This window comes from Gobio gobio (assembly GCF_949357685.1).
Source record: "Gobio gobio genome assembly, chromosome: 12".
In the NCBI taxonomy this organism is placed as follows: Eukaryota; Metazoa; Chordata; class Actinopteri; order Cypriniformes; family Gobionidae; genus Gobio; species Gobio gobio.
In genome coordinates, this window is record NC_137105.1 from 15,059,572 (window position 1) to 15,077,758 (window position 18,187).

Below are 18,187 nucleotides of genomic sequence, written 5' to 3' on the forward strand. Positions count from 1 at the left end.
AGTGAAAATTTAATCCATCAGAACAAAGCTGTTACAGTAAATCCTATCAATACACATCTCCAGTTCGGCATGAATTAAAGGAAGCATGCTGTTTCCTACAGTAAAGGACATCGGTTCAGTCTGCTTAAGTGGTTTCCTCTCCATCGCCCTCCCACATGCTGTGCAGGTATGAGCGATATGACCGAGGCAGTCAAAGGACGAGGCTGAAGGTTAAGACAGAGTAAAGAGGCAGCACAAATTGAACATAATTAACAGACTCATTGAGACCCAGGCATTTGCGCTGTCCTCCACCAGATTCACTGAGGCATATCCACTCACAAGCCAGAGCCAAGAGCCCAAGATAAATGCAAACAGCCACTCTCGTTATAGGGGAGCGCGTCTGTTAACACTGCTAATTGTTATTAATAGCCGAGAAAGCTGAGAAATGTGTTGAGATTGAATCGATGGCCTCATGAGAATATTTGATCATTTTACTTCTCAAGTCAGAGGATTTTTTTCTCTGAACCACTCATTTATCAAGAAACGTTTGTCATTAGCAGGTCCAGACGGAATCTGTGGGGTGTTTTCTTTTCAGAGCTTTTGGTGGAATTTGGTTGAATTCTATGGAATGCATAGAAACAAATCACCAAAAGCTTATTTCTGGGTGTATTGTTATTTGTTTTTCTGACTGAATCTAAGTGCTCTGACCAGTTTGCTATTTTAATATGCACATCCTCATGAGTTAGAAGTCCTTATTGCTTCAGGTCACTGAATCACCACATGCACCCACATGCATTTAATAAAGTCAGATGGCCGACTCTGCCCTTTCTCAACACACTGGAATTACCCATGACTGAATCAACCTCATTCACACTTGAATTAGGTGATACTGTATATAATATAGTAAATCAGAGCCAATATAATTCAATAAATGAGCTATATATTGCATATTGATAAATCTGCACACGGTTTGGGACATCTGCATTTACATGCACATGAACTTTAATGACAACCTATTCTTAATCCTTAGGGTTTAACATGGAGTTGGCCCACCCTTTGCAGCTATAACAGCTTCAACTCTTATGGGAAGGCTTTCCACAAGGTTAAGGAGTGTGTTTATGGAAATTTTTGACCATTTTTCTATAAGCGCATTTGATTGGTCAGGCACTGATGTTGGACAAGAGTTAGATTCACTGGAACTAAGGGGCCAAGCCTAACCCCTGAAAAACAACCCCACATCGCCCCTCCACTAAACGTTACACTTTGCACAATGCAGTCAGGCATGTACCATTCTCCTGGCAACCGCCAAACCCAGACTTCCCCATCGGATTGCCAGACAACACGTCTCCACTTCTCTAGAGTCCAGTGTCAGTGTAGGCTTTGTAAGGCTTGGATGCAGCTGCTTGGCCATGGAAACCTATTATATGAAGTTCTCTACACACTGTTCTTGAGATAATCTGAAGGCCACACGAAGTTTGGAGGTTTGTATATTGCCTGAAGAAAGTTGGCGACTTCTGCACACTGTGCGCCTCAGCATGCGCTGACCCCACTCTGTGATTTTATGTGGCCTACCACTCCATGGCTGAGTTGCTGTTGTTGCCAATTGCTTCCACTTTGTTATAATACCACAAACAGTTGACCATTGAATATTTAGTAGTGAAGAAATTTCACAAATGGACTCATTGCACAGGTGGCAACCTATCCCGGTACCACGCTTGAATTCACTGAGCTCCTGAGAGCGACCCATTCTTTCACAAATGTTGTAGAAGCAGTCTGCATGCCTAGGTGCTTGATCTTGTACACCTGTGGCCATGGAATTGGTTGGAACACCTGAATTCAATGATTTGGAGGGGTGTCTCAATACTTTTGGCAATAATAGTGTATATATATGTTTATATCTTTACCAAACTATCCAGGACATTTAGGAACACAAAGCACAGATTGTTTGTTAGAGAGAGTTGTTTAAGGTTTTGTCAGTTTGCAGATATACAGTAGGAAGTGTCACTGTATTGAGCTAAATGGGTTAGATTGTGGAGATTTGGCAGGTTTGGCATCTTTTTTTTAGCTGGTGGGAGGAAATAAATGTTTTGTGCAAACAATAGAGAGGCTAACACTGTGCTTTCCACCTGATGGTGTTGTTGTCGCCTTTCTACATCCCCACTGGCGTGTTTTGAAATGGATTTTAGATTCAGACACTGGGAGCTGGGGAATCATTGCAGAGGACAACATCCTCTGATGTCTGCTCAGAACTCTCAGCATCATTTTTTAGTTTACCCAGTGGACCAATTTGTGCATCATATACAGGCATCAGTGTTGTTATCTAACTAGAAAGGATCAGAGTTTGCTCTCTTTTGCAAGGATCAGCTTTTATTTTCTTGCATTCCTCTCAAATGGTGCTCATCTGCCTTTAACAACCCCAAGATATGATTCACAGACGGCAGTAGTTGAAGTTTTTTGAGGTTAGTTGATATGACAATATAGCCAATAATAAGGCAAGAAAACCCTGTTTTTATAGTACACTAAACAGAAAAAGTTAAAGTTTAATTTAAAATCAAAAAGGGTTTCAATGCCAGTTGACAGTTGTCTGGCTATCACCAGACCAAGCTCAATCTTTTAAGATTGAACATTGGTCTGGGGAGTCTGCTCTGTATTTTCTACTGCACAAGAGGCATGATCAACATGCATAGTTCAAATGACTCTGTACGCAATTGGATAGTCCTTCAACCAATAAGACCAATGATCCATCGTTTCTATATCTGTCATTGTTAAACCCGCCAATAGTGCGCCAGGTGGATAAGCCGGTTTGAGATTGGTCCCCCCAAATTTGTTACAGAAATAGGATAGAAATATGAAATATTGCCAGCAGCCATATCACCCTGTAGCCCAAGAGTGGTTTCCCACTGAAGCTAAGCAGGGCTGAGCCTGGTCAGTACCTGGATGGGAGACCAACTGGGAAAACTAGGTTGCTGCTGGTAGAGGTGTTAGTGAGGCCAGCAGGGGGTGCTCACCCTGTGGTCTGTGTGGGTTCTAACACCCCAATATAGTGATGGGGACACTATACTGTAACAAGCACCGTCCTTCGGATGAGAGGTCTTGACTCTCTGTAAAGAGTAGGGGTGTAACCCCGGCATCCTGGCCAAATTTGCCCATTGGCCTCTGTCCATCATGGCCTCCTAATCATACCCATATATATATATATATATACGAATGGCTTCATCACTGTCTCCTCCTCTCCACCAATAAGCTGGTGTGTGGTGGGCGTTCTGGCACAATATGGCTGCCGTCACATCATCCATATTGGATGCTGCACATTGGTGGTGGTTGAGGGATTACCCCTTCCATGTAAAGTGCTTTGAGTGCCTAGAAAAGTGCTTTATAAATATAACAAATTATTATTTATTATTATTATGTACAGGTTTCCAGCCTGAGCTGTAGGGCGAAATCAAATCACCGGCAGAAATGGCTGTGTTTACCCAGTCTAAGTTGACAGCAGAATCTTTTTAAATTTAAAAAAAGAAGAAACAACAACAACAACAACAACAACAACAACAACAACAACAACAACAACAACAACAACAACAACAACAACAACAACACATGTGTATAGTTCTGGGGAAAAGTAAATACTTACATTTTAGTCACAATATTAGCAATTACTTTCTTCTGTTTTTGCTGCCACCAACGAAAAAAAGTTGTTTAGTTCCTCAATGATTTTGAATGAATCGGTTAAATGAATGATTCAATGACTCACTCATAAAGACTGAGGCTGCGTCCGAAATCACAAACTCTCTTGAGAAGGTACTTATTTTGAAGTAATTACTTTGCAACCACTAAAAAAGTACCGTACAAGATAGACATAATAAATTTGCCATGTTGTTATTATCATATGACCTACCAGCTTCAGTTCACTGCCATTCACAAATCCTCTCCCGTGGCCTCATGGGATAGTAAAGTGCCACATCTTGCCAGAAGTAGTAGGTCATCAGGGTACTTTTTGCCTACTATTTTATGAATACTATGATTTCGGACATACTTCTTTTGTCACGTACTGCTTTCCGCCTACTAACAATTAATTTATAAAGACAGTCACTTTTTGCCCCTTGGTTTAAATAAGTAACCTTCAGAAAGACTCACAAAAAATCCACAGCACTGCACAGAGTGACAGTCTGGAGCATGCAAAAACTGTTTATCTTAGATACGCTGTCAATATTTACAAAAAAGTAAATATTATCCTAGATAATACAATATAAAAACCTAATATTTCTCTAACACACTATAAATGAGTTTTATAGATACAAATATATAGCGTGTCCTAATCTTAGAATAGAAAAACAAAAAGGGTAAAAAAACAGATACCAGATTGGGAAAGTTTACAGATGTGATTACTTGCTATTGTTACCCAGAACAATAGATAATAAGATTTACTGGATCCTTTATTCGGCTTTTTAAGGATTATTTGATACTTAAGAGGATGTATTAGTAAGTCAAGAACAAAATCTTTGTGAACAGCTGCCAGATAAAAAAATGAATAAATAAAAAAAAACACCAGCACCTTGGCGACTGTTCTTCTCTTGGGTAACGATTAGGTTTAATGTTCTGTTGCCAGAACACTGGCTAAGATGTGCCAGCAATCGCAGACTGTACAAAGTTTTGAAAAATGCGAATGTAAGCCAGACTACACTAATATGTGTGCGTTTGTTTGTGCGGCCAGAAAACAAGGTGAAAAAGCCATCCAATCCAAGAAAGAGAAGGCAAGTGAAATCCATGGCCTCATGGGTAATCTGTGCTGACAGGTTGGGCATCTGAGAAACCCGGCAAGCTGACAGGTTGCCCATCCAGCACTGTGTGGGGGACAACCACACTTGTCAAAGCACATAATGTGCAAAGCTCTTCGCTTGAGGGCAAGGATATTTTCCGAGAGTGGAACACATGGAACTCTTAAGAGCAAAGATAAGGCGCTATTTCATGAGAATGATTATTTTTTTTATAAACCAAAAATACCCTTTTATTGTACTTCATTGAGTTATGCATCTTCATGTCCCATGAGTCCCTTTGAGGCCTGAGCCAAAATTCATCACTTATCTTGTGCCACAGCATTCTAACCAGGGTCAGAGATGGGTGTTGAAAGGGTGGCAGAAAGCTCTTCGAATGCCAGGACCTGCAGACATCTGATGACGTTCATTTCACGGCTATAAGTGGCAAAGTGTTAGATCGTTGGCAAATGGAGCTGCATCCTTTACAAACTGTAATTACGGAGCATGTGGCAGTGATTTGGACGGATAGCAGGTGGAGCAGGAGGACAGCCTGTCACCGATCTGTCAGCCAGTCACTGCCACACATGGCTTGGCGCCGGAAAACGCATATAATAGTCGACTCATGAGCGGGAGGCAACGTTCCCAGAAGAAGAGACATCAGAGAGATGGGGGCACGCGTGAGTCCGAGGTGGATGTTTTTCAGAGAGTCACTCCGGGGTGAGGATTCAAATGAGGAGATGTGAGAAATGCTTTGTGGGTAATTGAGTGAAATAACCACATATGGATCATGAACCGCATGACTGATTAAATTAATATGATTTCAGAGTGAAAAAAACAATGCCTCCAACTCTCTCAGTGGAATTGAAGCATACGGGCACTGCATGCATGCATAAGAAAGGACCTATTTTAAACAGTTTTAAAATAGTCTGTTTTATTTCATATACAAATTTCTTAAATGATATTTGGATGGGTGAACACGTCCACAGTAAGGATATAGAAAATGTTTGGTCATCATATGTGTAACTACATAAGGCATACAAAAGCAGGCTACATGAGAGCAGCAGAGTATAGTTCTGCTAGGGACTGGTATTATTATCCCCTACACGGCAATGAAAATTATGTAGTATGTCTACTGCTATTTTCAGTACTCTGCATTATATATGGTGCTTAACCACAGCATCACATAGTAGTCTTGAGGGGTTTATGCTCATATGCATCATGTGGTTACTTCGGACAGTTAGCCTGACTGATCCAACAACATTGTTGTTTAAAATCTGTAGAAAGAAGTAGTCAGAAACACTAATGAACTCTTAACAAGGTTTTTTGGGGGCTGGGAGATAGATAGATAGATAGATAGATAGATAGATAGATAGATAGATAGATAGATAGATAGATAGATAGATAGATAGATAGATAGATAGATAGATAGATAGATAGATAGATAGATAGATAGATAGATAGATAGATAGATAGATAGATAGATAGATAGATAGATAGATAGATAGATAGATAGATAGATAGATAGATAGATAGATAGATAGATAGATAGATGGATGGATAGATGGATAGATAGAATAAAGAAAGAAAATCAGGCAATGGTTCCTTAAATAACGTGTTTCAGTATTGCTGACCTTGTTGTATAACAGTAATACAGTTAATATAATAATGATAATACAAAATGAGAAAGTGAAATTTGTAGATCATGGGCTGTGGTTTTAATTTCTTCCCTAGAATGAAAATCTATGATAGTCTGATACACTGCAATATTTTGGAAGACTTTTACTGGGTATATAAATATGACTTGTTTTTCCACCACAACCAATATATCTGTATCTATTGTGCAAACTCATAACAACTTTGTGCAAAATTGTGGAAAAGTGGCTTTTGTTTTCTATAATAAAGCCTCGATATTAGCATTTGTAAATATAAAGTCCAAAAACATCTCAACCAACTGACACCAACACATAAAAGCATTACACAAAGTTCTCTATGTACACGAGTAATGCAACAGATACGCATTTCATATTAAAAACGCTTATGCTAGGAGTGCACAAATACACATAAAATATATCACAAAAGCTTCTCACACATGTATAATCAAACTCAGTGGCCTAGTGTGTGACTAGTAAGAATGAAACATTCACTGATCAAGTTAGTCATCGTTTCATTTCATTTGTTCAAATCCGCCATTCATTTTAAGCTACATGTAGTGAGTGTAAAGGTTGGCAGGTTTTGCTTCTCAAAGTGATAAAGGACATGTTGTGCTATGCCTGAGACAATCTTTGCAAACGTTACTGTGAGCTTGTGAAAAGCGCGTCACACCGGGTCCATGAGACGTCTTGGGCGTTAAGTCAGATCTGTAAACAGCACAGGGTTCTTCTGATGGGGTCAAGTCTTCTCTGTAGGTTCAGACACTGCAGTGTGTTGAACTTGTGTCTAGCGGTGCTCTTCTTTCATTTAAATGTAGTTTAGAGCTTTCTGGACTTGACTTCTGTGTTGAGAACTCTGTTATGAGGTCACCAAGGAGTAGATCATACTGGAAGACAAAACAAACAGACATTGCTGGCATTGTGTGCAAAAAATTATAGGCCTACTAAAATCATAAATTACTGAGTAGAATTTGATAAAATATTAGACGTTCTAATCTGATACTGTAGATAGATAGATACATCACTCCTAGCTTCCATGCTATGCATTTGGTGAGAAAAAGGGACTCCCTTTATGCACGCTACTTTTTGATTCTGTGAAAATAGCTTATGCCCATGGGTTCAATCATTCTGTCAGGGAAGGGCTTTAATTAGTTCATTTCTTCCTATCTAACAACAAACACAAAGACACATTTTGTCCCCAAATGATCCAGCTGAAACCACAGTATTCATCCTCAGCTTGTGGAAATATAAGGCGAGAGGCTTCAAAGCAGCTGACGCTATGGAAAAATGACAGCTTCACCAGCTTGAGGATCACTCCGGGCAGGTCATGATATGGATTGTATTTATTTAGAATGCACTGCCATATGTTGATGTATGTTGGATTTCTGTGCTGACTTCACACTAGGGGCCATTGATGTCATGCCAAATGCTGTCCACAGGCATTAATACATAATAAGGGGTTGCCCTGATAAAAACTGCATAAGCAGTTCTTGGCTCGCTGTGTCTTATTATCTTCAGCGTGTGGGGGTTGGAAAAGTAGTGGCGTGGGTTGCTTTTATATTCCTAATCTTTTAAAAAAAAGAAAGTAGATCAATGCATGTTCTTTGGAATTATATCACTGCTGCTTATGCAGCACATATATTTAACCTAATCAGAAAAAGTTTTTTTGATGGTTGACCATCATGGTAATATTCAGTGCACACAGCTCAAGGCTGGTCTCAAATATAAATATGTTTTCAAATGGAGAACTGCTTTATTATTAAAGACTGTGGCTTAGTTGCGTCCTAAGAACATGTTTTCAGTGTTAGTGTTGAAGGAAGATCAATGAAAAAGGTATTTCAGCAATGATCACAGATATGAACCTGATGGAGCCTGAGGCGAACAATGTTCCTCATGCCTTTGCAATCTTTGTGAAGCTTAAACACATGAGAACTAGTGTGACGTTTGCCCAATTCTCTCTCTTTCACTTCTATCAAAGTGGCACGCTCCTTTCTTGAGTCATTAGGTTTGAATGCCGTTTAGAAAAAGCCTACTATTGGATGGGTGATGGCCTAGTGAGCTAATATTGGATTTGCAATTGATTTGTAAGATTGATTCGTATAAGGGAGCACAACATTGCTGTTATTACGAAGGGTTAGAGTAAAATAAAAAACTTGAAGTTCAAGCCACAGGGGTTAAACTAGGCAGGGCAGACAAATAGACAGTATTCCTCAAATCAGACATTACAGGTGCTGGTCATATAATTAGAATATCATCAAAAAGTTGATTTATTTCACTAATTCCATTCAAAAAGTGAAACTTGTATATTACATTCATTCATTACACACATCAAATGTTTATTTCTTTTAATTTTGATGATTATAATTGACAACTAAGGAAAACCCTTGACACCTTGCACAAGGAGGGCAAGACACAAAAGGTCATTGCAAAAGAGGCTGGCTGTTCTAAGAGCTCTGTGTCCAAGCCTGTGTCCAGAAGCGTCTCGCCTGTGCTAAAGACAAAAAGGACTGGACTGCTGCTGAGTGGTCCAAAGTTATGTTCTCTGATGAAAGTAAATGTTGCATTCCCTTTGGAAATCAGAGTCCCAGAGTCTGGCACACAATCCACGTTGCTTGAGGTCCAGTATAAAGTTTCCACAGTCAGTGGTGGTTTGGGGTGCCATGTCATCTTTTGGTGTTGGTCCACTGTGTTTTCTGAGGTCCAAGGTCAACGCAGCCATATACCAGGAAGTTTTAGAGCACTTTATGCTTCCTGCTGCTGACCAACTTTATGGAGATGCAGATTTCATTTTCCAACAGGACTTGGCACCTGCACACAGTGCCAAAGCAACCAGTATCTGGTTTAAGGACCATGGTATCCCTGTTCTTAATTGGCCAGCAAACTCGCCTGACCTTAACCCCATAGAAAATCTATGGGGTATTGTGAAGAGGAAGATGTGATATGCCAGACCCAACAATGCAGAAGAGCTGAAGGCCACTATCAGAGCAACCTGGGCTCTCATAACACCTGAGCAGTGCCACAGACTGATCGACTCCATGCAACGCCGCATTGCTGCAGTAATTCAGGCAAAAGGAGCCCCAACTAAGTATTGAGTGCTGTACATGCTCATACTTTTCATGTTCATACTTTTCAGTTGGCCAAGATTTCTAAAAATCCTTTCTTTGTATTGGTCTTAAGTAATATTCAAATTTTCTGAGATACTGAATTTGGGATTTTCCTTAGTTGTCAGTTATAATCATCAAAATTAAAAGAAATAAACATTTGAAATATATTAGTCTGTGTGTAATGAATGAATGTAATATACAAGTTTCACTTTTTGAATGGAATTAGTGAAATAAATCAACTTTTTGATGATATTCTAATTATATGACCAGCACCTGGTATATAAGAATTTATAAGAAGTTTAGTTTTGTTGCTTTTAAATCACTGCCCTGACTGATTATTCCAAGTTAAGCTCAAGTTAAGTTAATGTTGATTACCACAGAAATAATTAAACAAAGTAAACTGCGCCAGTGTCTATATAAATTAAAAGCAAAAATGTGATTCTCATATTTTTGTTGAGCACTTATAACTTGACAGTAACATTGTCTAAATCCTGTTAACAGTGGAGGTTGGTAAGTGATTCTATCACATTAGTGTCATGCTAATGTAACAGATGTAGGCCAGTAAGAGTGGTGCGTGTAAACGTCACTCGTCTGGCCTCAAGAGGCGCATTAGCGACTGACACAAGAGGCTGCAGTTCTTAGCGTCCTTGTTAGCGTCACTGCCTCCCACACTGGAGACCCCGGTTCGAATCCCACTTGGAGTGGGTCGAGTAGGACCGGTTACATTTGGTGCCATTACCCGGATGGGAGTGAGGTTTAGGGAGTTGAGTGTAACAGATGTAGAGCTAGCAGTGTATAGTTCACTCCCCTTGCCTAAAGAGGCTTACTAGCGACTGACGCCAGAGGCTGTGGTCTTTAGTGTCCTTGTTAGCACGCCCGCCTCCCGTGCCGGAGACCCCGGTTTAAATCCTACTCATAGCGGGTCGAGTAGGACAAGTTACATGCCGTGACCTAGATGGGAGTGAGGTTTAGGGGGGGTGAGTGTAACGTACGTAGAGCAGGGCGTATAAACCTCACTCCCCTTGCCTCAAGAGGCTTGTTAGCGACTGACGCTAGAGGCTACGGTCTTCAGTGTCCTTGTTAGCGCATCTGGCTCCCATGTCAGAGACCCCGGTTCAAATCCTGCTCAGAGCGGGTCGAGTAGGACCGTTTACTCTAACACATATAATATTTAAGCATCGTGGTTATACTATACTCATGGCTAAAACATTGTGTGCTTTAACATTTATTGTCAGCCTCATTTAACTTCCATTCCTTCCAACCTCCAATAATTAGAAATTATTTTCTGTGGTAATTATGCCACAAATGCTGCTGATTTAGTTTAACTTGTACTGAACATTCGGTTACATTTTATTTGAACAACATGTACTTACTACAGTGTTAGGATTTGAGTTTTGTTTAGGGTTAGTTGCATGTAACTATGTAAGTACAGTAAGTGCATGTAACGTAACAAGTGTCAGCATTCTTTTTAGTTTTGTTCATGGACTTTCAGTTTGTTTTCATTTGTCACGTGTTTCTTTGTTCTGACTCCTGCCACCCATCTGTCTCCATAGTTACGGTCATTATTCGTTTTTTATGTGTCAGCTGTGTGTATTTAATCATCCTCATTTGTGTTCACTACTTAAATTGTTCCTTCTCTGTCACTCCTTGTCCGGTCACCATTATGTTTAGTTGTGTCGTGAGAATTCCTGTCTGCCTGTTTCTTGGATTACCTGTTATTAAACTACATTTGGAACTGTAATCACCTGTCTTCGTCTTCCTGCCAGCACGCACCCGTGACAACAAGGACACTGTAAAATAAAGTGTTACCAAACATTCCTTTAAGAAAGTAGTAATAAAAAGCAAGCAGTTAGAGGAAGGGTAAAGATTCACAAGGTGGCTTGACTGTTGTGAAGAAAAGCACCAACTCACTACCATCACTTCTCAAAGAGTGAGTGTGTACCAGTAGATGCTGGAAAAAAGGGGGTAAAACAGCTGTATTTGGCCTAGAATTTCAATTCCAGAAGCAAATAATATGAATTAAATAATTTGGCTGATACACAACAACTGCCTTTGATCTGACAAAAGGTCATAAGGCCTGTTCGCTTGAAGGGTGAACCTTTATAGAATGTGCGTTTTTATGTGTATATTAACATTTAATGTGATGTGATATAGTGTGGAGGAAAAAAAGAATCAGGAATTCTCCCCAAAGGCATGTTGCTGGCGTCCTTGTCAGTTTAAATGCTTGTTTAAGTGTACATCTCTGCTATGCTATAGGCTTGAGATAGCATATACTATAGAAAATGCACAAACTAAAAAAAAAACATTTGGCCGTAAAGATATAAAAATCAGTGTAGATGTTGCACAGAACCTCATTAGCAGATGATAAAGTTTGGTTGAGACATAAACCTTGAGTCTGAATATCTACTCACCAATACAGATAGTAGAAGAATGAGAGGACGAAGAAAGACATCTTGCACCAGGCTTCTTTTTGGCAGAATTTGAGTGTGTCTCCATTCATGACAGACGCTGGATCGTAGAGAAGCTCCTTAGTGTCTGTGGGGCTGTGGAAGTACCTGCCGAAAATGGGAAAAAACACGAAGCGGGTAGTGCGTCTTGAAACATTATGTGCACCTTTGATTTGGTTTCAGTTTTTTTAATCTTTAATAAAATTGATCTATTTGGCTCTTGTAAGCCTTGTAAGTATTTCTGTTAAATCTAGGTCATTTTTGGCGATGGATGACTTAAATATCTTTATTTGTAAGATGAGGAAAAACACCACCCCTGACGTAATAATTATTTTAGGAAAACCAAAAACAAGGAGTAAAGGCTTTAAGTGCATTAGGAAGAAAAATGTGAAAGAATTGGAACAAAACAAAGGGAAGAAGAGAGTGACAGTGCACTGGAGAATAGCATCATTGGATCTATACATTTTGTTTGTTATTGATTTTATTGAAAATCATTGAAAAGTGAATTAACCAGCTAATCAAATGTAACTTCATAAAAATAATCAAAATCCACCATTACTATTGTACTGATTTAGTTCAGTGTTTCACCATTCATCATTCTGCAAAATAATAATAATAATAAAAAAACAGAATGATCTCTCATATTCTCAGGATGATGGCAGTAATTGACAACAGCTCTGAACATTCAGTAACAAACCCTGAAGGAAGATTCAGAGCTCCACTGCAAAGTGACTGAAGCTCATTTTATCCAAGTTATGAATTCCTCAGTTGTTGAAAAAATTCATGAAAAATTCAGTCTGCTATTATTCATCCCAAAAATGAAAAAGACTAATGCACAGTGAAAAGATTAGAAACACACTGTACATTTAGTGGCAAGGAACTTTAATGTAGGATAACTAATAATGGAATTGATCTGATATATAATAATAATAATAATGATTTATCACTCATTCAGTCAAATAGAGCTGTTAATAATGGCTTTTTTATTTTAAATGTCTATAATTAGCATTTTTATACTTAATACTCACAAAAAAACTTTGATAGAGGTATATTAATATCAGAAGTAATGTTCATGTATCAGGGTACAGGTGTGATTTCTCAGGACACCTATTTCATTGATATCTGACCGGTAGTAGGCACATTATAGTCCCATGGATTGTTTAAGGGGAGTAAAGGCTGGTTCAGATGCTCACCTCCATGTGTTGTAGAAGAGCAGAGGGATATTCAGGCCTACTGTAAGCCACTCCTGAGCACACAGGAACATGATACAGAAGAGTCCATGGATAGAGTACTCTGGAAGCACCAACTAGAGAGAACACAAATAAATAACTCAGTTCTTTTCTTGGTAAAACTTGGTGGAAGACAGAGCTCTGATTTAGGTTTGATTCATGCAGGCAGATCTATGGATTTGTCTTTGATTCGTTCTTAAAGTTTCACCCAAAAAATGAAAAATCTGTCATTATATACCCTCATGTCATTCCAAACTATATATATATATTTTTTAAAGAGTGACTAGGATATTAGGCCATGATTAAATGATGACTGAATTGTAATTTTGGATGAACTATCTCTTTAAGAAAGAAAGTGACTGTATTATATTCACATGTTTCTCTGATAAGATTTCAGAGATGAAAAGTTGAGTGAAAAATTGGATTTCTCTTATATAAGAAAGAAGGACACTATTGTATTTTTTCATGGAAACTCTAAGGCAGAGTACTTGATGAAATCAATAAAAATCTAATGTGATCACTGGAGTTAACATTGTGAGTTTGAGGACATGGTTTCTAGGTTATGTTAGTTCACCTTCAGCTGAGGAAGAACAGGACAATTTTGGGCAACACTGCTGTGCCAGTTTGCTGTAAATGGACAGGAAAGGGGACTCTTAGGGCAGTTACTTTAGACAGTACTTGAGGTTGCTACCAAGTATAATACCCACACTACTTCAGCTGTGTTGCCCAATCACAGTGGGATTTATTTTGCAACAAAATCCCCGAAATCACTGTGGAAGAGGTATACACTGATCAGCCATAACATTATGACAGGTGAAGTGAATAAATGATTAACTCATCATCATGGCACCTGTTAGTGGGTGGGATATATTAGGCAGCAAGAGAACATTTTGTTCCTCAAAGTTGATGTGTTAGAAGCAGAAAAAAATGGACAAGCGTAAGGATTTGAGTGAATTTGACAAGGGCCAAATTGTGATGGCTAGATGATCTCCAAAACTGCACTGTGTTCAAAAAACAGTGGGGTGTTCCCGGTCTGCAGTGGTCAGTATTTATCAAAAGTGGTCCAAGGAAGGATCAGTGGTGAACCGGTGACAGGGTCATTTGCGGCCAAGGCTCATTGATACACGTGGGGAGTGAAGGCAGGCCCGTGTGGTCCGATCAAACAGACGAGCTACTGTAGCTCAAATTGCTCAAGAAGTTAATGCTGGTTCTGATAGAAAGGTGTCAGAATACACATTGCATCGCAGTTTGTTGCGTATGGGGCGATAGCCACAGACCAGTCAGTGTGCCCATGCTGACCCCTGTCCACCGCCGAAAGTGCCATCAGTGGGCACATGAGCATCAGAACTGGACCACAGAGCAATGGAAGAAGGTGGCGTGGTCTGATGAATCATGTTTTCTTTTACATCACGCGGATGGCCGGGTGCGTGTGTGTCGCTTACCTGGGGAACACATGGCACCAGGATGCACTATGGGAAGAAGGCAAGCCGGCGGGAAGGCAGTGTGATGCTTTGGGCAATGTTCTGCTGGGAAACATTCGGTCCTGCCAACCATGTGGATGTTACTTTGACACGTACCACCTACCTAAGCACTGTTGCAGACCATGTACACCCTTTCATGGAAATGGTATTCCCTGTTGGAGGTGTTGACTTGGCCTCCAAATTCCCCAAATCTCAATCCAATTGAGGATCTGTGGGATGTGTTAAAAAAACAAGTCGGATCCATGGAGGCCCCACCTCGCAACTTACAGGATCTGCTGCTAACATCTTGGTGCCAGATACCACAGCACACCTTCAGGGGTCTAGTGGAGTCCATGCCTCAACGGGTCAGGGCTGTTTTGGCAGCAAAAGGAGGACCAACACAATATTAGGTCACAATGTTATGCCTGATTGATTTGTATATATATTCTTTACCTCTTCCACAATGGTTTTTAGGATTTTTTTGCGCATATATACTGTGTATATATATATATATATATATATATAAGCCTGCAATTTTGTAGTCATTAACTTCACATTATACCTGACAGAGACTGAAGGCTGGCTTCAGTGAATCATTTATCATTTAAGACACAACATCCTAAGGCACAAACCTTTCCTGTGGAGTCCACAGCAGGCTAAAGAAAATGTGGTTCAGGCCAACCTTTATGTAAGAGGGCTCATTAAAGTTTGACCTGTCCCAGCTATTTAACCTTATTGGCGCAAAAAAGCCCAAAATATTCCATCATTACTACAAAAATACCCTGCTATAAAAAGAAAAGAAAAAGTGCTTTAGAGAAAATGTGTAATTCCTCTCTGTGTGCCACATTCTCATCTTCACAACGAAAAATATTCAAGTCAAGTTACTTTTATTTATATAGCTCTTTATTCAATACCAATTGTTTCAAAGCAGCTTTACAGGGATAAAAAGGGAAAATAATGATTCAGTGATGCAAACAGAATTAAATTCTGCTGTAAAGCCGCTCTAAAAAGACAATAGTACACAGTCAAAATCAGTGTTGATTCAGTTTGGTTCAATAACTGTGTAAAGTTCAAATGATGGAATGAGTTCAATTGCAGCTTTGGAGAAGGGGGAAGGGGCATGTTTCCTCTGGCCAGATGAATGAACATGGTGTGGTTTAATTCCAGGCTCTATCACAAGTCAGATTGTGGATTGATATTATTCAGAATATTTCATCCAGTTCCTTCTGCATGAAGATCAGGATATATAGGCAACACCAGCATTTAGTGGGAGGGGAGTTGAATCTGGCCGTAGGGTCTGTGCAGGAGACCCTGTGGTCTTCGTTGAAGTTCCATTAAACAAAGCCTTCAACATATTTTGCATAAATTCAAGTTATTATTCAAACCATTCCCTTAGTGTATCTATTCGCTTAAAGCTGAGGCTCATGGGTAATTTCTTATCTGGATTTTAGCTGAATTGCATAGCAAAGTTTCTCTTCTAAAACTCCAATCTCCACACTAGAATAACTGATCTTCCTGCCATCACTCCACATGAGAGACTCAGGAGAGCTTAATGTTAGCATGTTGCTACGCTATTGCAGTACTCTAATCAGTATTCCAATTAGTCTAATCAGTTTCAATCTTGAACAAAAATTTACATTTAAATTATTTATAATCAGCATTCTCTCACCTTGTCCACCATCTTGGGTTTATTGTTTTCCCGCTGAGCTTGTTGCAGTGCATTTTGGGATTGCATTCTGCATGAGTTATATTTGTGAAGCTGCCTTCTAATTTGGTTTTATTTATCTTATAAAGCAACATCATTAAGTTGCTTACCTTTTGAAACAGCCTTTTTTGCGCCTATGCATGCCTTAATATTATAGATTTTGGAACAGAACAACTGAGGGCAGTGATAAATTCTGGATAATCAACTAAATATGGACTGGCAGCTGGGCCAGGAAGGGCCCATCTGGAAGATAAGTCTTTATCTGTTAGACTTCAGGGCTTCTGAACATCTGACTAACTTTAGGCACAATATTTTGTCCTTCTTTTCAGTGGCACACATAAAAAACAAAATTGGGGTGATTTTATATGTGATATTTATGTGACATTAACTTTTAATTAGCAGGCCAGCTGTGACACTTAATAGCATGTCTTAAATATAAAACTGCATAAATAAAGCCCTATTCTGTGATCAATCTTAATACAAAGTAAATAAATTTCTGTCTGGAGCATTTCTTTTTCTTTAAAGGCACAGTATGTAATATTGACAGATAGCGGTTGAAATGAGTACTGCAGTCCAAATTCAAAATATTGGAGAAAGTTGTTTCCCCGCCCTCTCCTCCTCAGACTTGATGCTCACGTGGGTTGCCAGATCGAGGACACAAAACAGGAAAGTGCGCAATTGACAATGTAATGCAATTGACAAGCATTTTACACTGCCGATGAGTTGATTTATCTGCGTTTAATATGTCTCTGACATACTGTACAGATGGATGTAGACTGCCGAGGCTTTTTAGGTTGGGTAGAATCTCTGACCCAGTTTGTTTGCTTACGTCCAAGGCTGCAATAAGCTGTGGTTTGCAACCCAGGGTTTTAGAAATACTATTGGGAAAATAACAGCGGACGGAATCACACAGACCAAAACAAGAACAGATATTCCAACACTGGACATACATTTCAAAGTAGAATAGCTGGCTGTAGTTTTTTCGGAAAAACAAGTATGTGAACTTTGCATGTTTCCTAAATATCTGCAAACATACTATGGTATTTTATGCTTTAGTACAGTAAAAAAAAAATACATACAGCACCTTTAACAGGATTTGCTGTTAAAAGGTATAATTAGATAATTTGGTAACATTTTTACAATAAGGTATCATTTGTTAACATTAGTTAACACATTCACTATCTTGAACTAACAGTGAGCAATATATGTTTTTACAACTTTTATGAATCGTTGTTAATGTTAGTTCGTGAAAATACAGTTGTTCATTGTTCATGTTAGCTCACAGTGCATTAAAACAAATGTTAACAATAACTTTGATTTTTAAAAATATATTTGTAAATGTTGAAATAAACTAACTAAGATTAATAAACATTAAATACTGTAGAAGTATTTCCCATTCTTAGTTCGTTAATGTAGTTTACAAATGTTAACAAATGAAACCTTAAAGTAAAGTGTTACCAACACACCGACTTTTTGGGACTTTAGCTTATTCACTGTATCCCCCAGAGTTAGATAAGTCCATACATACCATTCTCATCTCCGTGCGTGCCATAACTCTCTGACGCACCCACCGCTAGCTTAGCTTAGCACAAAGAATGGAAGTAAACGGCTCCAGCTAGCCTACTGCTCAATAAGAGACAAAATAATGCCAACATTTTCCTATTTACATGTTGTGATGTGTATAGTTACATCGTGTACTAAGACCGACGGAAAATGAAAAGCTGCGATTTTTTTGGCCGATATGGCTAGGAACTATACTCTCATTCCTGCGTAGTAATCATGGAACTGTGTGCCGTACCATGAGTGGAGCAGGCGCAATGATATTATGCAGCGCCTGAAAATAGGCTAACTTCCGACAAC

General features: G+C 39.2%; 1 protein-coding gene across 2 annotated transcripts in view; it reads right to left on the reverse strand.

Moving 5' to 3' along the window:
• Window positions 1–5,642: 5,642 nt before the first annotated feature.
• Window positions 5,643–18,187, reverse strand: part of cnih3 (cornichon family AMPA receptor auxiliary protein 3) — a 50,153-nt gene continuing 37,608 nt past the window's right edge. Inside the window, exons 4-7 of one of the 2 annotated variants that reach the window (XM_079831143.1) lie at window positions 13,127–13,239; window positions 11,898–12,041; window positions 11,232–11,276; window positions 5,653–7,269 (exon numbers count right to left, since the gene is read on the reverse strand). In XM_079831143.1, the coding sequence (XP_079687269.1) occupies window positions 7,242–7,269; window positions 11,232–11,276; window positions 11,898–12,041; window positions 13,127–13,239 (330 nt within the window). In that variant the 3' untranslated portion in view covers window positions 5,653–7,241. Of the gene's footprint in view, window positions 7,270–11,231; window positions 11,277–11,897; window positions 12,042–13,126; window positions 13,240–18,187 lie in introns of both variants that reach the window. The other variant, XM_079831144.1, reaches the window with a different exon arrangement.